Source organism: Squalius cephalus (assembly GCF_949319135.1).
Source record: "Squalius cephalus genome assembly, chromosome: 9".
NCBI classification, from domain to species: Eukaryota; Metazoa; Chordata; class Actinopteri; order Cypriniformes; family Leuciscidae; genus Squalius; species Squalius cephalus.
The window spans coordinates 34,662,238-34,682,250 of record NC_137130.1 but is presented as its reverse complement, the minus strand read 5'-3'; the positions used below and the strand labels follow the sequence as shown (position 1 = coordinate 34,682,250).

The 20,013-nt window shown below is 41.4% G+C and overlaps 2 protein-coding genes across 4 annotated transcripts in view; both read left to right on the top strand.

Moving 5' to 3' along the window:
- The first annotated feature begins 1,687 nt into the window (after positions 1 to 1,687).
- LOC307164466 (tripartite motif-containing protein 16-like protein) lies at positions 1,688 to 14,338 on the top strand. Of its 2 annotated transcripts, XM_079881341.1 has the most exons (6): positions 1,688 to 2,104; positions 2,536 to 2,631; positions 2,719 to 2,943; positions 5,228 to 5,387; positions 5,466 to 5,525; positions 11,940 to 14,338. In XM_079881341.1, exons 1-6 carry the CDS (start codon positions 1,763 to 1,765, stop codon positions 12,473 to 12,475), a joined length of 1,419 nt encoding a protein of 472 aa, XP_079737467.1. In that variant the 5' UTR covers positions 1,688 to 1,762; the 3' UTR covers positions 12,476 to 14,338. The 2 variants fall into 2 exon arrangements, with proteins under 2 accessions (XP_079737467.1, XP_079737468.1); XM_079881342.1 differs by lacking the exon at positions 2,536 to 2,631 and having other exon boundaries at positions 1,705 to 2,104; positions 11,940 to 13,967.
- Positions 14,339 to 14,771: 433 nt separating this feature from the next.
- Positions 14,772 to 20,013, top strand: part of dync1i2a (dynein, cytoplasmic 1, intermediate chain 2a) — a 50,240-nt gene continuing 44,998 nt past the window's right edge. For both annotated transcript variants that reach the window (XM_079880279.1, XM_079880280.1), the window contains exons 1-4: positions 14,772 to 14,851; positions 16,919 to 17,030; positions 17,855 to 17,969; positions 19,213 to 19,303. In XM_079880279.1, the coding sequence (XP_079736405.1) occupies positions 16,923 to 17,030; positions 17,855 to 17,969; positions 19,213 to 19,303 (314 nt within the window). In that variant the 5' untranslated portion in view covers positions 14,772 to 14,851; positions 16,919 to 16,922. The remainder of the gene's footprint in view (positions 14,852 to 16,918; positions 17,031 to 17,854; positions 17,970 to 19,212; positions 19,304 to 20,013) is intronic.

Here is a 20,013-nt window from a genome sequence, read left to right as displayed (position 1 = left end):
AGTTTAATGCATATTTTACCAACTGAAAATATTCCTAAAAGGAGGAACCTTTTTTTTTTCATACGCCTTTGTAAACATGGTTACTCCCTCACTACACCAAAATAAGGTTTTATTACATGGTGTTGTTTGATGCTTAGGTAGCTTTATGTCAATAATGTATGGTTTATGTTGTTTACTGTTGTATCATTGTTACACCTTGATTGTGGTATCCATCCCTTTTTAAATATTGTCATTATTTAACTATTGCATAATTTGCAATATTACTTGCATCTTCATTATTACTAATAACTATTTTCATTTTCATCATCATCATTTTATTTGTATTTTTTTTAAACATCCTAGCTAAGTATCCTGTAAAGCAGTAACTTTAGCCAATAAAGGTAGGTTGGGGAGGGGTTGAAGATGTAAAAATACAGTCTCTGTACAAACCAATAGCATTTGTCTTTGTAATAAAAAAGAGAGGGAAAAAAAAACACCAAACTACAAAAAGTCCCTAAAATTCCGTCGCCAAGTAAAGTTCAGCAGACACGCAAAGCGAAATATGCACTGAACAGAAAGTAAGACAAGAAAGGCTTGGTTTGTTATCGACCACGTGATATTATGACAACAATAAGCCTTGATATGAAGCCTCTTTGGAAATTGCCCCGCATAGCCTACTCGATACACATTGGAGCCTCAGTGTCATACATAACATCACTACAAATTACTGAAGAAGAAGAAGAAGAAGAAGAAGAAGAAGAAGAAGAAGAAGAAGAAGAAGAAGAAGAAGAAGAAAAAGAAGAAGAAGGAGGAGGAGGAGGTAAAGCCTACTGTGGGAAAATTGTTTTTAATTTATAGACATTATTCAAATTTATTTGTATAGCGCTTTTCACAATACATATTGTTTCAAAGCAGCTTTACAGAAAGTGCATTTCAGAAATGTACATTGAGAAATACAGTTAGTTAATCAACATTAGTTTGACAGTGAGTTTCCTTTCTATCTTAATCGGAATGCGGAGGAAATATCATGTTGGTTAAAACAGTATGTGTTTCCAGATAAATCATTAAACCAATATTTTAACAAAAAAGATTAAAAATACACTCTAGCCTAAATTATATTTATTAAATTCAAGTCGTGTAGCTCTATGCTAATGCATTGCAACTATAACAACACGTTTCTTTGAGTTCATTGAAAATGGTTTAAACAAAGTGAAAACAATGTAATAACTACGTTACTGTTTCTAGTGAATAACACATTCAAACCTTTACATATTTTTTCTCTCTCTACTTTTTTTCACTTAATTCACACCATTACAGCCAGTTTTTTTAATGCTGCACATATTTTGGAATGAATGATTTTTGTTTATTATTGTTATGCCCTAATATATGAAAGCCCCTCAGTGAACTTGTTTAACGTACATCGTGAGGACCAAATGTCCCCACAAAGTTAGTAAAATCTGAAATGTTTTACATATATGTTTGAGCTCAGATTATAAATCATAAATTATGTGTTTCTCTTTCTTTCTTGTAAATGTAAAAATGCAGAATGTTTTCTGTGAGGGTGTTTAAGGGTTAAGGTTAGTTTTTAGGGTGTTTAAGGGTTAAGGTTAGTTTTTAGGGTGTTTAAGGGTTAAGGTTAGTTTTTAGGGTGTTTAAGGGTTAAGGTTAGTTTTTGCACACGTTTCTTGAACAGAACCAGGAAACCGTTTCAGCTGTTCAGAGAAAATGAAACTTACTGGGCTGTCATGTCTGTCTTTCACTGTCTGTGTGTAAATACAGTGAAATGGCAGAAGCCAGTTTTTCTCAGGAGCAGTTCAGCTGTCCAGTGTGTCTGGATCTACTGAATGATCCGGTGGCCATTCCCTGTGGACACAGTTACTGTAAGATCTGCATTACATGCTGCTGGGATCAGGAGGATGAGAAGGGAGTCTACAGCTGTCCTCAATGCAGACAGACCTTCACTGAAAGACCTGCGCTGAATAAAAACACCATTCTGGCTGAAGTGGTGGAGCAACTGAAGAAGACGCAACTTCAAGCTGATGTTTCTGCTCGACCGAAAGATGTGGAGATTTCTACTGGAAAAAAATGCAAGAAAGGAAAGAAAACGCCAGGAAAAAAACATCTGGTGTGCCTTAACTCTTACTGTCTTTGCTTCGTGACCGTCTCACACTATATGGGTTGCAAACCCCATTCACATAAAATCAAATGAATATAAGTATCCAATATTGTATGTACTCGTGCTACACTGTCAGAAATAGGGGTACAGTAGGAGTCCCATTTTTTCCCCCTAAGGTACAATCTACACTAACGTACCCCATAGGGCTTATTATTGGACCTCAAGGTACATACAGTATATGTACAGTACCATTTTGAGGGTCAAAAAGCATTAAAAGGCCTATGCCAAGGGTACAAAAGTTGTACCCTTGAGGGAACAGCCCCAGTGACAAGCCATTGTACCCCTAAAGGTACATTAATGTACTTTATTTTCTGAGAGTGTACACAAAATAGTTTTTTTTCCTCTCTCACTTTTACAGTTTTACTTGTATTTGTATCCAGACGATTGTAAAAGAGCGACAGAGTAAGTTCCAGCAGAGAATCCAGCAGAGAGCGAAAGATCTTGAGGAGTTGAGAGAGGCGGTGGAGTCTCATAAGGTGCGTTTAGAGAACAACAGTAGTTTAGACTCTGAAAGAGCTAAACAGAAAGAGCTGACTGTGATGTGTGTCGTGTGTCCTATACAGCGCTCTGCAGAGGCAGCGGTGGGGGACAGCGAGAGGATCTTCATTGAGCTGTTCGGCAACATTGAGATGATCTGCTCTAAGGTGGCACAGCGGATCAGAGATCAGGAAAAGGCGGCAGTGTGTCGAGCTGAAGGACTCGTGGAGCAACTGGAGCAGGAGATTGATGATCTGAGGAGGAGAGACGCTGAGCTGGGGATGCTTTCTCACACACATCGTTTCCGCAAGGTTACAGAGATCTGGAATACATGTTGTTTTAGACACACCTTACCATTAGAAACTTTCTTCATTTTAATTCTATTTAATTGGAGGAATTTGTTATACTCACACAGCTGAAAAACTGTTTAAACTTTAATGCTTATCTCGTCCTGCACCGTTTGTGCTTACAGTTACAGACATACACTCACCTAAAGGATTATTAGGAACACCATACTAATACTATGTTTGACCCCCTTTCGCCTTCAGAACTGCCTTAATTCTACGTGGCATTGATTCAACAAGGTGCTGAAAGCATTCTTTAGAAATGTTGGCCCATATTGATAGGATAGCATCTTGCAGTTGATGGAGATTTGTGGGATGCACATCCAGGGCACGAAGCTCCCGTTCCACCACATCCCAAAGATGCTCTATTGGGTTGAGATCTGGTGACTGTGGGGGCCATTTTAGTACAGTGAACTCATTGTCATGTTCAAGAAACCAATTTGAAATGATTCGAGCTTTGTGACATGGTGCATTATCCTGCTGGAAGTAGCCATCAGAGGATGGGTACATGGTGGTCATAAAGGGATGGACATGGTCAGAAACAATGCTCAGGTAGGCCGTGGCATTTAAACGATGCCCAATTGGCACTAAGGGGCCTAAAGTGTGCCAAGAAAACATCCCCCACACCATTACACCACCACCACCAGCCTGCACAGTGGTAACAAGGCATGATGGATCCATGTTCTCATTCTGTTTACGTCAAATTCTGACTCTACCATCTGAATATCTCAACAGAAATCGAGACTCATCAGACCAGGCAACATTTTTCCAGTCTTCAACTGTCCAATTTTGGTGAGCTCGTGCAAATTGTAGCCTCTTTTTCCTATTTGTAGTGGAGATGAGTGGTACCCGGTGAGGTCTTCTGCTGTTGTAGCCCATCCGCCTCAAGGTTGTGCGTGTTGTGGCTTCACAAATGCTTTGCTGCATACCTCGGTTGTAACGAGTGGTTATTTCAGTCAAAGTTGCTCTTCTATCAGCTTGAATCAGTCGGCCCATTCTCCTCTGACCTCTAGCGTCAACAAGGCATTTTCGCCCACAGGATGTTTTTCCCTTTTCACACCATTCTTTGTAAACCCTAGAAATGGTTGTGCGTGAAAATCCCAGTAACTGAGCAGATTGTGAAATACTCAGACCGGCCCGTCTGGCACCAACAACCATGCCACGCTCAAAATTGCTTAAATCACCTTTCTTTCACATTCTGACATTCAGTTTGGAGTTCAGGAGATTGTCTTGACCAGGACCACACCCCTAAATGCATTGAAGCAACTGCCATGTGATTGGTTGATTAGATAATTGCATTAATGAGAAATTGAACAGGTGTTCCTACTAATCCTTTAGGTGAGTGTATATGATACATAAAATCATGTGGCTTTTTGAGAAAAGGTGACACTATTGCTTTTCTTAACCATTAGGATGTTCACCTGATGGATGATAAAAAGCATAAAAAGTCCCAAAGACTTGAAAGAGGGGGTAACATTTACATTGTATTCCATTTAAACTGATTGGATTTCTAAGATCTATGGAAATTACTAGAACAGAAGTGCTCGACTAGACCTGAACAGCCCAGTAGAACACCATGAAAACGATACAAGACACAACTGTAGCAAATAAAGCATATATAATATCAACATAGGCGTCGATTTCGGAGGGGACGGTGGGTACGTCCACCGATCATCATTGATCGTTGTTTAGGTACATTAAACCACGTTAAGCTTTTTCCTTACAATAGGCTCTAATGAAGCAGAAACTGTCAGATTACGTCCATAATAATTTGACTTTTGGTTCGATTTTTTGACCGTTTTCAGTGGTTATGAGGAGCAATATGAGAGAGAAATTTGGTAATTGTTTAGGTACATTAAACTATGTCATGTCAAATTGTCAACATGGTACTTATGAAGCAGAATAGTGGGTCATATGACTAATGCTTTTTGAAAACTTTAGGCTTTCTTCTTCATAAAATCAGAATCGGACATCATCACATTCACATTTTTGTATACATTTTTATTTATTTACATTAGTAAGCTACAGCACATCGTCTTTCAAAACATGACCTGCGCGAAAGAGAAAAAAAAAAAAGAATGCATCATTGTACCCAGCACTTCTGAAAATGCACTTCCGAATGCACATTTCAAACCAAACTGACGCCCATGAATAGCAAACTGGTAGTTCAAGTATACACAAGTTACTCAAGATGATTTGAATAAACAAGCAGAGTAAATATCTGTTCATGAAGGTTTTTGTCTTCCTGTAGAGTTTCCAGTCTCTCTCTGAACCTCCTGAATCTACTGATGTACCCAGCATCACTGTCAGCTCTCTCCTCGCTTTTGATGATGTGGGAAAGTCTGTCTTTCAACTGAAAGAAAAACTGCAGGATTTCTGTAGAGAGGAGATAGACAAGATATCTGGCAGAGGTAAAGTAGTGGACATTTATGAACTCTTAAACTTTTTAATGGGAGCTATATTTTAACTATGTCTGTTTAATTTTTTAGTAACATACATTGAAATCATTCCCACCAATGAACCCAAGATCAGGGAGGAGTTCCTGCAATGTAAGACACAATGAATACATTTACATTTTCATTAAAATATTATTAAGTATGTTACAAAGACAATTGGGATGTCCTCACAATACAGATATTTTTGTGATTTCAAATATTCTGAGGCCATTTTTGGTATTTCAGTCCAACAGTAATGCCTTTTACTGTTTGTTTACTCTCCGCTTGTCTGTGCATTAGTGGTAGGGATTTCTTTGTGATTGTTTCCATCCAAAGTTGTGAATTTAGCTTATGCACAAAATTGGAATATCGCATAAAACAATTGCGCATAAAGCGCCATCTCCATCCAGCAAGTCGCAAGGAACAAAATTGTCACTTCCTGATAAACCTGTGAAAAAAGTTCCCTTTCAGTCAGTCAAGTTCAACATCACGTTGATTGGCTGGTGCATTGGGGTCTCACTTGGGAGCCCAATCACCTTCGATAGTAACAAAATGGGCTAATGGACATTGGCGAGTTAGATTTGCATGACAAGCCACTCCCCCGGACATACAGGTATATAAGCTTGGCTGCAACTCACTCATTCAGGTTTTTGCTTCAGAGCTGAGTGGATTTGTTACAGCGATCTGCCATTCGCCTTCGCATTGAGAAGGAGAAGCTTCTTCAGTTGGAGAAAGGGCACATTTAGCTGTGTTTTCGCCTAAAAAGAGCAAACTTGCACAGATAAGTGCAGTGATTTCATCCCTGGTAACGTCCAACAAACAGCAGCTATCGACCGTCCCCTTAGAAAGTTCTGTCCTTCCATCCCACCAAGTACGGAGGTCTGTCTGACTTACAGAGGGCACTGGGAAGGGTCAGAGGTTGTGGTGCTCTCCATAGGGACCTCAATGCGTAACGTCGAACATGACGTCCTAATCCTCACTCACTGAAGGAGGGAACGGGGACGTTACGTCCCACCTGCCACAACCCTGTATCCCTCAATGCCTGTACCCCTCTCAGCTCCTCAGCACAAACCTGAATGAGGGAGTTGCCAGCAAGCTTATACACCCGTATGTTCGGGGTAGTGGCTTGCCATGCAAATCTAACTCCCCAATGTCCATTGGCCCGTTTTGTTGCCACTTGAAGGTGATTGGGCTCCCAAGTGAGACCTCAATGCATCAGTCATTCGACGTAACGTCTCCGGTCCCTCATTCGGGGAGTAAGCGAGACATTGCTGCAGTAAAATTCACTGTGGGGTTTTATAAATGACTTGCGCCTCAGAGTGCACAGATGAAACGCACTATAATCAGTCATGTTATCTTGCTTTCGGAGAATGCCTGCTGTTTTCAGTTGTGTGAGACAGTTCTGGGAGGTACTTATACCGAACCACTTTGACGACAGACTTTGGCTCAGGCATTTCAGAATGACCAAAACAGCATTTCATCGGTCCGCTGGTTGGACCAGTTATGCCGTCCCATCCATCCATCCATCCATCCATCTTCCTCCGCTTACCCGGGCCGGGTCGCGGGGGCAGCAGTCTAAGCAGAAATGCCCAGACTTCCCTCTCCCCGGACACTTCCTCCAGCTCTTCCAGGGGGACACCGAGGTGTTCCCAGGCCAGCCGGGAGACATAGTCTCTACAGCGTGACCTAGGTCTTCCCCGGGGTCTCCTCCCAGTGGGACGCGCCCGGAACACCTTCCCGGGAAGGCGTCCAGGAGGAATCCGAAACAGATGCCCGAGCCACCTCAGCTTACCCCTCTCGATGTGGAGGAGCAGCGGCTCTACTCTGAGCTCCTCCCGAGTGACCGAGCTTCTCACCCTATCTCTAAGGGATCGCCCAGCCACCCTGCTGAGAAAGCTCATTTCGGCCGCCTGTATCCGGGATCTTGTCCTTTCGGTCGTGACCCAAAGCTCATGACCATAGGTGAGAGTAGGAACGTAGATTGACCGGTAAATCGAGAGCTTTGCCTTGCGGCTCAGCTCTTTCTTCACCACGACAGGCCGGTACATCGACCGCATTACTGCAGAAGCTGCACCGATCCGTCTGTCAATCTCCCGTTCCATCCTTCCCTCACTCGTGAACAAAACCCAAAGATACTTAAACTCCTCCACTTGAGGCAGGAACTCTCCACCAACCTGAAGTGAGCAAGCCACCCTTTTCCGACTGAGGACCATGGCCTCGGATTTGGAGGTGCTGATTCTCATCCCAGCCGCTTCACACTCAGCTGCAAACCGTCCCAGTGCATGCTGAAGGTCCTGATTTGATGAGGCCAAAATGACAACACCATCCGCAAAAAGCAGAGATGAAATCGTGTTGTCACCAAACCGGACACCCTCCGGCCCCTGGCTGCACCTAGAAATTCTGTCCATAAAAATTATGAACAGAACCGGCGACAAAGGGCAGCCCTGCCGGAGTCCAACATGCACCGGGAACAAGTCTGACTTACTGCCGGCAATGCGAACCAAGCTCCTGCTTCGGGCGTACAGGGACCGGACAGCCCTTAGCAAAGGACCCCGGACCCCATACTCCCGGAGCACCCTCCACAGGCCGCCGCGAGGGACACAGTCGAATGCCTTCTCCAAATCCACAAAGCACATGTGGACTGGTTGGGCAAACTCCCATGAACCCTCCAGCACCCTGTAGAGGGTATAGAGCTGGTCCAATGTTCCACGGCCCGGACGAAAACCACACTGTTCCTCCTGAATCCGAGGTTCTACTATCGGCCGTATTCTCCTCTCCAGTACCCTGGCATAGACTTTCCCAGGGAGGCTGAGAAGTGTGATCCCCCTATAGTTGGAACACACCCTCCGGTCCCCCTTCTTAACCTGTTAAGCTGCAACCCCACTTTTGAAAAATCCCCAGAAATGACATACCCAAACTGAAACAGATACAGTTCATGATCTCAGAAAGCTGACACCTGGCAGTTTATTGTAAATGTAGAATTAATTATTGTCATAATGAAAAATATAGTTATAAATAGCTTCAAAATGTTGTAAAGTTATTAGAAATGTATTTTTATGAAACATTTTCATGAAAATAAAATTGAAGTTGGCACTGTAGCAATCTAGAAATGCACTGCAGCTAAAGCCACATGTCTGACCATGTTATATGTAAAATCTGAAGATAATAAGTCTAAAACTCTGTATTTAGTTAAATGTTTTTCAAGATCATGTCATGACTTTATTTTGATTTGACTCTAAAATGCTGCTGATGTTTATAGTCATCTTCTAAGTCATCTATTCAGTCTTTTGTCTCTATTGTTTTGTGGTGCAAACGAGCCCCATTCAGTCTCAGTCTCCCCCTGCACACATTCACACCTCTCCAGCCTGGTTATGGCTCTAAATATGCATTTCTTTTGTCTGCATTATAACTACTAACGACTGGCTATTCACAGGCTATTCATAGGGTTTCAATCCCAAAATTCTTTTATCAAAGTTCTCACTGTATCTAACTGTATCAAATGCCCTTCTGGAATAAAGAAACATTTCAGCAAGCATTCCTATTTAGAAACAACATCATAAAAGATAACTTCTAGGTTGCAGGTGCACCTAGAGCTAGCTAGCATGTTAGCTTAGCACACCATCAATACACAACAATTTATTAGATTAAAACCATGTTTGTGCTCCAAACTTACTTTATAACGCAAGTCGAGTATTTTAAATAATCTTCTGTGATCTAATTTGGCTTCAGATAAAAAATCAGACAGAAAATATACTATTGTATGGTATTCTGCACAATGATAGTCTATATAGATTAGCATTACATTATAAATATAATCTATTATTATGAAAATACCTGGCATGGCTTGAAAAACACAGGTAACTCAAATATCATTGCAATCATGTTTATTGTCTTCAAAACATCTTTATCTGCATGTTACAGCACGATCTCTGTTAGCTTTGTGTGTATCAGTGACGTCCTGGAATGTCACATGATCATGGCTCTTCTTCATGTTCCATATTATGGACTATTATTGTGCATATAGCGCCCTCAGGCTATTGGTATGAATTGAAAACACAGTATCAGAGTATCCAAGCGCTCATAATGATTACATCGACGCATTTGGGTATAAATTCAATAAATATTATTCCTGTCTATAGAAATCTGATGTAAACCTATGAGAATATATCAATATTTCTCCAAATCAGCACATTTTTGAGCTAAAGCCCTGAGGGACGTTGTTTTGTCAAGCGCTGTCATGACGACAGCACGGAGTTTTTTTATGAATGAAAGCGGCTGACACGCATAATTCATATTAAAGGTATCGACTCATTTTTTCATTTCATAACTCCTGACACAAATTAAGAAATAACTGTCGCTATAAGTTTCTCAGAATACAATAGTGGTCAAATACTGAAACTTGAGTCTTATATCTTTTTAATGATGTATAGTTTGTCAAGGTATAACATTAAATCTGATAGTAACTTTGAACTATATATAAAAAAAACGCTTCAGTGCGCCCGCACACTGGCAACGGTTAACAGGTTAAAAAGAGGGACCACCACCCCGGTCTGCCATCCCAGAGGCACTGTCCCCGACCGCCACGCGATGCTGCAGAGACGTGTCAGCCAAGACAGCCCCACAACATCCAGGTACTCAGGGCGGATCTCATCCACCCCCGGTGCCTTGCCACCGAGGAGTTTCTTGACTACCTCGGTGACTTCAGCCCGGGTGATGGACGAGTCCACCTCTGAGCCCCCAGCCTCTGCTTCCTCAATGGAAGACGTGACGGCGGGATTGAGGAGATCCTCCAAGTATTCCTTCCACCGTCCAACGACATCCCCAGTTGAGGTCAACAGCTGCCCACCTCTACTGTAAACAGCGTTGGTAGGGCACTGCTTCCCTCTCCTGAGGCACCGGACGGTTTGCCAGAATCTCTTCGAGGCCAGCCGATAGTCCTTCTCCATGGCCTCACCGAACTCCTCCCAGGCCCGAGTTTTTGCCTCCACAACCACCCGGGCTGCAGTTCGCTTGGCCTGCCAGTACCCGTCAGCTGCCTCAGGAGTCCCGCATGCCAACCAGGCCCGATAGGACTCCTTCTTCAGCTTGACGGCATCCCTTACTTCCGGTGTCCACCACCGGGTTCGGGGATTGCCGCCTCGACAGGCACCAGAGACCTTACGGCCACAGCTCCCAGCGGCCGCTTCGACAATGGAGGTGGAGAACATGGTCCACTCGGACTCAATATCTCCAGCCTCCCTCGGGATCTGGTCGAAGCTCCGCCGGAGGTGGGAGTTGAAGATCTCTCTGACAGGAGACTCGGCCAAACGTTCCCAGCAGACCCTCACAGTACGCTTGGGTCTGCCGAGTCTGTCCAGCTTCCTCCCCCGCCATCGGATCCAACTCACCACCAGGTGGTGATCAGTTGACAGCTCCTCCCCTCTCTTTACTCGAGTGTCCAAGACATACGGCCGGATGTCAGATGAAACGACCACAAAGTCGATCATCGACCTACGGCCTAGGGTGTCCTGGTGCCACGTGCACTGATGGACACCCTTATGCTTGAAGATGGTGTTCGTTATGGACAAACTGTAACTAGCACAGAAGTCCAATAACTGAACACCACTCGGGTTCAGATCAGGGGGGCCGTTCCTCCCAATCACGCCCCTCCAGGTGTCACTGTCGTTGCCCACGTGGGCATTGAAGTCCCCCAGTAGAACGACGGAGTCCCCAGTTGGAGCACTTTCCAGCACCCCTCCCAGAGACCCCAAGAAGGCCGGGTACTCTGCACTGCCGTTTGGCCCGTAGGCACACACGACAGTGAGAGACCTATCCCCGACCCATAGGCGCAGGGAAACGACCCTCTCGTTCACCGGGGTGAACTCCAACACATGGCAGCTGAGCTGGGGGGCTATAAGCAAACCCACACCAGCCCCCTTCGGGCTGAGCCCGGCCGGACCCCGTGGGGCGAGGCCCGGCCACCAGGCGCTCGCATACGAGCCCCAACCCCAGGCCTGGCTCCAGGGTGGGGCCCCGGCTGCGCCATACCGGGCGACGTCACGGTCCTCGATATAATTTTTCTCATAAAGGGCTTTTGAACCGCTCTTAGTCTGACCCGTCACCTAGGACTTGTTTGCCTTGGGAGACCCTACCAGGGGCATATAGCCCCGGACAACATAGCTCCTAGGGTCATTCGGGTACTCAAACCCCTCCACCACGTTAAGGTGGCAGTTCAAGGAGGGGGCCGTCCCATTCCGCAAAGTCACCTGTCTTTTTTGATGGACATCAAGGAATTTTATTCAGTAAATGTGTTTCCATTGTAGTTTATTATGCGCATGTTTTCTTATCGGATAAAAAAATGATCAGCCTCAATTGAGTGCCTTAGTTTTTAATGCATATTTTTTTAATTTATGCTCATCTTGGCATTTGCATCCAGCGTTTTTTATGTCATATCACAAAATGTGCTTAAATATAAGGGGGATGAAAACATAGCTATTGACACACCAAAATGGAGGATGAATAAATTATGTTGTGTTTTATCTCCATCAGATTCCAGCCAGTTCACTCTAGATCCAAACACAGCGAATAAACACCTCCATCTGTCTGAGGGGAACACAGTGGCGACTTTCACTGCCAGCGTCCAGCAGTATCCTGATCATCCAGACAGATTTCATTATTATCCTCAGGTGTTGTGCAGAGAGAGTGTGTGTGGACGCTGTTACTGGGAGCTTGAGTGGAGCGGGAGTGGATTTGTGGGTATAGCAGTGTCTTATATGTACATCAAGAGGAAGGCACAGAGAGATGAGTGTGTGTTCGGATATAATGATCAGTCCTGGAGTTTGATCTGCTCTACCTCCAGATGCTCCTTCATTCACAGTGACAGTCATACTGAACTCCTTGTGCCCTTCATCAGCAGTAGGATAGGAGTGTATGTGGATCACAGTGCAGGAACTCTGTCCTTCTACAGCGTCTCCGACACAATGACCCTCATCCACAGAGTCCAGGCCACATTCACTCAGCCGCTCTATCCTGGGTTTGGGGTTATAAATGGGACAGCAGTAAAACTGTGCGATCTAACACTGTAGATTACAGAGAGCTGACTGCAAATATTACTACAATGCGGGAACAGTGAGATATTATTATGGTGTTTAGTAAATTATCAAGTCAAGTATTTCAACATGTAAAGTAACAAAGTAAAATTTTCTCATTAGAATCATGTTCTAAGAGCGGTGATGAATAAATATGGACAAAATACTAGCAGAAACAACGAATATCAGAGTGATCAATAGTAATGTAAGATAAATGTATTAAAGGTTGTTGTTTTTTTTTGCCTTACTGCGACATCCCCAAACTCATTTGGTCATTAGTCCTAAATAGTAGGGGTGAGCGGGGCACAACCTAAAGCGGGGCTACACATGGTTTAAACGCTTCCACATATGCTAGCATGACGAAACTTAGTGTATTTACTAGTTGTCGTATCAACACCAAAGAAAAAAAATCTTCAGCAATTTCTTTCATATAGCCAACTTACTGAAGTTAAGTGTTTAAGTTAAGTTAATTTAAGTGTTACTCAGTTTTAGTGTTGAAGGGGGTGGACTCTGGAATCCACTGCTGCTTCAATGTATATGTAATGAGTGATTATAATCAAGGTATTAATCAATATTTTTCCTTCTAAATCCTATCAAATGAGTTGAATGATTTCTCTGGAGATTTTACTTTGTTATAGAAGTAACCAGTGTGATTACTGACGTTACCAGTGTGATTACTGACGTTACCAGTGTGATTACTGACGTTACCAGTGTGTTACCAGTGTGATTACTGACGTTACCTGTGTGATTACTGACGTTACCAGTGTGATTACTGAAATGTTATTCTCATGTATTCTCTAATGTCTGTATTTGATATCTGAATGAAGTAACAGTGCTTGCTTATTTAACCCGGCTTCAAGAAATTAAATATGGACATGTTTTGTGTTTGAGAAAGGTCTTCAACGTGTTAAAACACATAGGGGTCATTGAAGCCAATATTTTAAGGGACCATTTCTTTGTTAAAGCCTTACTTTCCAGTTAGACTAAAGTGTAGCTCTCCTTGAGAGAATGAATGCATTATCTTGATGTTTTGAGACGACTCTCCTGTTTATAGTTAGAGCCTGGCCAAATCCAACCTGGGAAAAGCTGTGTGTCGGTGTGTGTGTTAGTCTTCTTGCTTACAGGTTAAGGAACCACTGGCATTATTGGACATTGACTGAGTTGTTGTTCGGGACATGCTGGTGCCCAGCAACCCAAATCTGTGACCTGGAAGGTCACGACGAGCCTAACTTCAGGGTCCGAGTGTCAGCTTCATGCTTCAGTCTATCTGTATATGTGTGGAAAATTACTATGTTTATCTATTTCTTAGCCAATCAGAAACTGCAACCTGAAGCAATGACGTATCTTAGACCTTGGTGTAGGGTATAACTGCTGAGATATTTGTAACTGTAAGCGGGGTGGCCTACGAACTCCTGTGTGAGTCTTGAAGCTGACTTCTGCTGATGAAACTGCAAACTATCTTCAGTAAAACTTTTCTTTAATTTATTATAATTCTGACTCTGGGTCTTCTTTCAAACATCTGGTCCTTGGGTCCTAAACGGTTAACCCCTAACAATACCAATCATTACAGCATTCTGTTTTATAAACACTTACATTGGTATAGATCCGGGAATGATACTGTACTAGTCCAACCCTAATCAAACACAAACCTGTCTGTCATTTTTAAGCAATCCTGAAGACATAGGTTAGATTTTTCAGGTGTAATCTTTTTATATGTTTAATCATGTACATACACACATTTGTGTAGTTTCATATTTGTCCTGTTTTTAAGCATTTTGTACTTTCTTGTTCTTTGAAAAAAAAGAAACCACACATTATCTTCTGCTTCTTGCTGTAATGCCAGAATAAAATGGCCAGGTGGAATGTGCAGTACTAGACTCTGTGTTCTTCCCTGCTGGACTCAAGCCAGACATTTCAAGCACTAACCCAGTGGTCTCCAGTCCAGGGACCAGAGGCCTGATGTATAAACGTTGCAATGTCGCAATTTTTCCCACACATATCGGGATTTATAAAAAAATAAATTGCAATATAAAATGAAATAAAAGCATAACATAATATATACCAATATATGACCTACATGGTATATGCCCCCAGAGCAGAGGGTAATAACTGTAGCCTAAGCAATGAGTTAACAAAAAGCAATAACTGTGTCATGTTTGCTGTTTTCTTTTAATGGAGAATTTTAGCATTACTCTTTCCTTTTCTTTTTTCCTCCTTTTTTTTAACATCTTTGAGAAAACAATCGCGTTTTTGACATTCGGTTATATTGATCCTCCCCGGCACCCGTCAGTCGCGCCTCCTCCGCATCCGCGCACCCGGAAACTGATCAGTGCAACAAAAGCATCGCTTTCTGCAGGCAATAAACACCATCAGGTCTGTTCACAACATGCTTTCAGATAGGAGAAAACATTTCAGCAGTATGTTTATAATACAAATCAACTGTTTATCCTTCAGTATGTCACTTTTAATGTGTTGGGTGTAGTCCAGCGCGAGGGTTTTACTGGGGCTACTAACGTTACTACTGTGAATCAGATGGCAGTAACACACATTAAAGTCCTCTGTTATATATATATATATATATATATATATATATATATATATATATATATATATATATATAAAACATGCTGTTAGACTGTGTGGTTGTTGTTTTGTTGTTTCTGCTGTGAGAAGGCAGAAGTTAATCTCATTCAGATTAATCCGCTTTAAAATGGATTACAGTAAATGTTTATGTGCTCTCAGAATCAGAGAAGTGTACACAGACTTGAAATAGATAATTGGACTTTCAGTTTTGTAGTGCCGATACAAACAGTGATATTATTATCATCATTAATGCATATTATGATCCCATGAGTTGCTGTGTCTCTGCTCTCTTTGCTATAAGTTAACATTACACTGAAAATGCTGATAATGCTAGACTTGGACAGTTAATTCAATCCTAAAATGCATAAATGCCATTGTATTGTATAAACACATTCGCATGCAGTGTCATTCAAAACATTAGGTGTAATGTTGTGAGATCTTGTCAGATGTAAGTGGAGAGATGTTCATAGTTAATGTGATGAACTCGAGGAGAAATGACTAAATATATTCACTTAAATTCACAAAAACATCTGTTAAAGTCATTGCGCATGAATGAAGAAGAAAATATAATTCTGAGAAAAGATCAGTGTTTTGCCACTTTAGATCATTCATTGATCATTAGATCAAGCTGGTTGAAAGAAGTGCTTCTCTTATGCTGAAATGGCTAAAATGATCTTGTGTGATCTTGTTTTTAAAGTGTTGAGTTTAACAGTGGTTATATTGTGCTCCTAAGATCACGAGTTGTGGCGTGATGTTTCTGTATCAGGACTCAGACAGTGCTGGAGTCTCCAGTGGAAACTGGCCTGGTTACTGGACTAAACTAGTCCGTTTCAAGTGCATGGTTTAATGTGGTCGTTCAGAGCGGTCTTTGAGACACACAGACACGACTCCTGTACATCTGTCTGACGAGACTAGGGGAAGGAAGGGTGTCTTCTTTCCCTCAGCGCCTTACGCTTTTCTCTTACTGTTTGCTGAGGATGTAAATAGAAATAAGTCACACCCGAGGTTGTGTGTTACATTAATTCAGCAGTCAGTTTTTTAAAAACCTACTATATCATATTTGATACACAATTCTAAAGCCTCTACATTAACACATAGGCCTATATAGGGTAGTTGATAATTCATACTTTTTATCAAGTATAACCGCCTCAGGTTGTTGTACGCTTGTCTTTTTGCTGTGAATTCTTATGAAGTAGACAAAAGAATAACATTTATGTTGTTTTTAATATTGAAGATGAACATTTATGATACCTCAGGCTTTTGAGGATTTATTTGTTCATCTCTCAATCATCATTGTATTGCATTGCATTATATGTTTTGCCCCCACAATAAACACTACAGAGCTTTGATCATAAAACTAAGCACTTAAATATCATCTTACTGAGACATTATTTTAATAGCAGATATAGAGTGACGACTTGTATTTATATGCATTTTATGTAAGTAGCCTGCTTATGAAGATCTCATTGATTTGCATTACAATCACAATTTTACTTTTTGGCCATATAAATATCAGTAACAGCATAAAATTAAAAAAATTTTTGCTCAGTTTGTGCCTCTGAATAAACTGTTTTTTTTTCCTCCTCGAGAATGAGCTTCATATTCTCACTATATCAAACTATATTAGCCAAAAAAACCTTATGTGATCAAATATGATATATTTTTTTAATTATCTAAATATACTAAAAAAAAAAGGCTGAGACTGGCTGTTTTTCCTTATCTTTTTGACATTGTCTCTCTAAATAATTTTAGATGTTATCATTTTGAATGCACATTATACAGAAAAACCTTGCATAACACATATATTCTGGCTTCCTGAGACTAAATTTTCTTTGTGTGTGTGTGTGTTTTGTGAAGCATCATGTCGGATAAAAGTGAGCTGAAGGCTGAGCTTGAGCGAAAGAAACAACGCTTGGCTCAGATTAGAGAGGAGAAGAAGAGAAAGGAGGAGGAACGCAAGAAAAAAGAGGTACAGACTTTTACTTGCATTAGGGATAGCTCACCCAAAAATGAAAATTCTGTCATCATTTGCTCTCCCTCAAGTTGTTCCAAACCTGTATACATTTCTTTCGTCTCTTGAACACAAAAGAAGATATTTTGAAGAATGTCGGTAACCAGACAGTTGGACCCCATTGATTTCTATAGTATGGAGGAAAAAAACACTATGGAAGTCAATGGGGTCCATCAACTGTTTGGTAACCCATATTATAATTATAATATTATTCCATAATACCATAATATTCTTCAAAGTATCTTCTTTAGTGATCCGCAGAAGAAAGAAATGTATACAGGTTTGAAACAACTTGAGGGAGAGCAAATGGTTTTGGTGAGCTATCCCTTTAATATACCAGAATAAGTTCCACTTTATGTGCATTCATTCTCACATGCCAGAGGTCTGTTGCTCTGAGATGTGTCTGTAAAGCAGCTCGTCTTTAGTGTGCATGTGTGCATTTATACTACACTGTGCATAACTGCGATAGAAACAATACTCGACATTTACACTGGTTAACATATGTCATGGTAATATGAAGCAATGTTGTTGAAGCGATGAATCCACCAGGATCTTCAGCACTATCTGCATATTTTCAGGCACGTTACACGAGTAAAAGAAGTTTGGACGGTGTTAGTTTGCAGTTATTGATTAACTTAAATTTCCCATAAAAGAAAGAAGTTGTTTATTTATGAGTAAATGCTGAAGGAGTAAAAGCGGGTCAGATTGCTGGTTTTTGTTCTTTGGGAACAATAGAAAGTTAGTTTTTGAATGAAGTGTTTGATCGCCTGTGTTTGTGTCAGGCTGAGCTGAAGAAGGAGGCCGTCCCGCAGCAGGATGATTCGGACCTGGAGAAGAAGCGCAGGGAGGCTGACGCTCTTCTGCAGAGCATGGGCATCACGTCAGACACGCCTGCGGGTAGGACCGTTTCACATTTACCTGTCCTAAGATATCAAACTCTGAACGGTCGGTGAGACGACCTCTCCTGCCAATGTTCAATAATAATAGCTTATTTTTGGTATATTATTGGGCCACAATTTATCCTGTGCAGTCATATTATCGGAAATTTGGAAAAAGCAAATCCATTGTCCATTATCAGTAGTTTAGCAATGCATGAAGCACCACTTAAGGTCCTTGCACACTGAATCCGAAATTTTCACATGCGTTTTCCGCATCTGTCATTCTGTGGCTCTAAAATTGTCAAAACACCATTCAAATGCTTGTTACGGATGCGAAAAACGCAGAAAATCGAACCTGATCCAAATTTTTTTTTGATGGACGAAAGTTTCGGAGGCAGTGTGCAAGTGTGATTGACATAACGTGAGGTCGTATTTATTTTTTAACGTGCGAAAATTTCGGACGCGAATTTGTGCAAGGGCCTTTACTCATAGGTGACTTCTAAAGTCGGCAGCTTTATATTGCTCAGCTCAGCAAATTTAAATAAGTACATAAATAAAACTTAATAAATAAGTTGAACAATATAAACTAATATTTCTAAAAACAGCATGGATAAAAGGAAAAATAAATATAAATAACACATGCACAGATCAATAAAGGGTTGGGGCAAAGAAATATATAGTTTAGACTTTAGCTCAGAGATAAAGGACATATTTGGAAGTGCTCTTTCTCTTTTTGTAATACATTCAGAGAGATATAGGGAACCCAATTTTGTCACATAGATTCCTATGAAGATGACTTCATTTCGGCCCCGGAATTATGCTGTGCAAATTTAAATATTCAAAATCTGTCTCTGCAAGACTACCGGTATGTGCACTTCATACAAATGAAGAAACCCAGTGTAGTGTGCTTCATTGATTGAACACAAGGGGGCAGAAGTGCACCACACTAGTTCTGATGGTGCAATTTCATCAAGCACTTACATTTCTATATCTGAACTGTGTCATTTTTTAATTAAGAACATTGCTCAAATGGAATAGAAACGTTGACAATCTTGGTCAAATGTTTGATGCTCAAGCTAATAATCATTTAACAGATATCTATATCCATTTTGAAATAATTCTGTTTGTAATTAGTTGAGATTAATCCTTTTTTTGTGTGTAGTATTACATACATCCTCTAAAAATCGCCAAAACACTTTTAATGAACTGAATCTGCAAAAATGCAGATGAAAGTATGCTCATCTCTTTTTCTCTTTCTTTAGTTCCTGCACCCATGTCTCCCACGGCCAAATCTGTGGGAAGTCCAAGCGAGGCAGGGAGCCAAGACTCAGGAGAAGGAGCCACCGGACCAAGGTATTATCTCTCTCTCTCTCTCTCTCTCTCTCTCTATATATATATATAAATATCATGCATGTGTCAGCGGAGAGGTGTGTGGCTTTGACATTGCATGAAGGACAAACCGTCAGGGGAAGGGTTGTTGTATTGTCGTGTCTGTGCTGTGCAGGTCTGAGCAGGTTGGGAAAGGTTCTTCTGAATACATCTCTGTCATTAGCTGTTTTCATCTGTAACTTAAAAGAGAATTTACTGCTGGAAAACCCCTGAGAAGAGAGGAGGAAAACATGTTCTCCAACACCTAGTGCGCTGCCCATCTAGCCTGCGTTTGAGAGCACCATAGATGTGCTCTTAATGTAAAAGCTGTTCCAAAATGATGATGATGCGGCCTTCTAAGCCATATTCTAAAGGAGAATCGTATCTACAAAGAAGGCTATCCCAGAATGCACTGCAAAAAGCTCCAATCAATGGTAATTGTATTGAGGGGTGCACTGACGATGTGTTTTTGTAGGCCAGTTTGAAAGTTTGGCAAAACGATCTGTGATTTTTACATGTTTTGTTCATCACGATAATCTTCACAATTTACTTTTATGAATTTTGAAACCTAAAAACAAACAGCAGAAGTAAAAAGCTAAGCATATGCTATAAACGAACTACACTGCGGTCACATCACATGACTTCAATGCCTCTGCCATTAAGCTTCTAACAACTCTTTCAGTCTTTATTCTAAA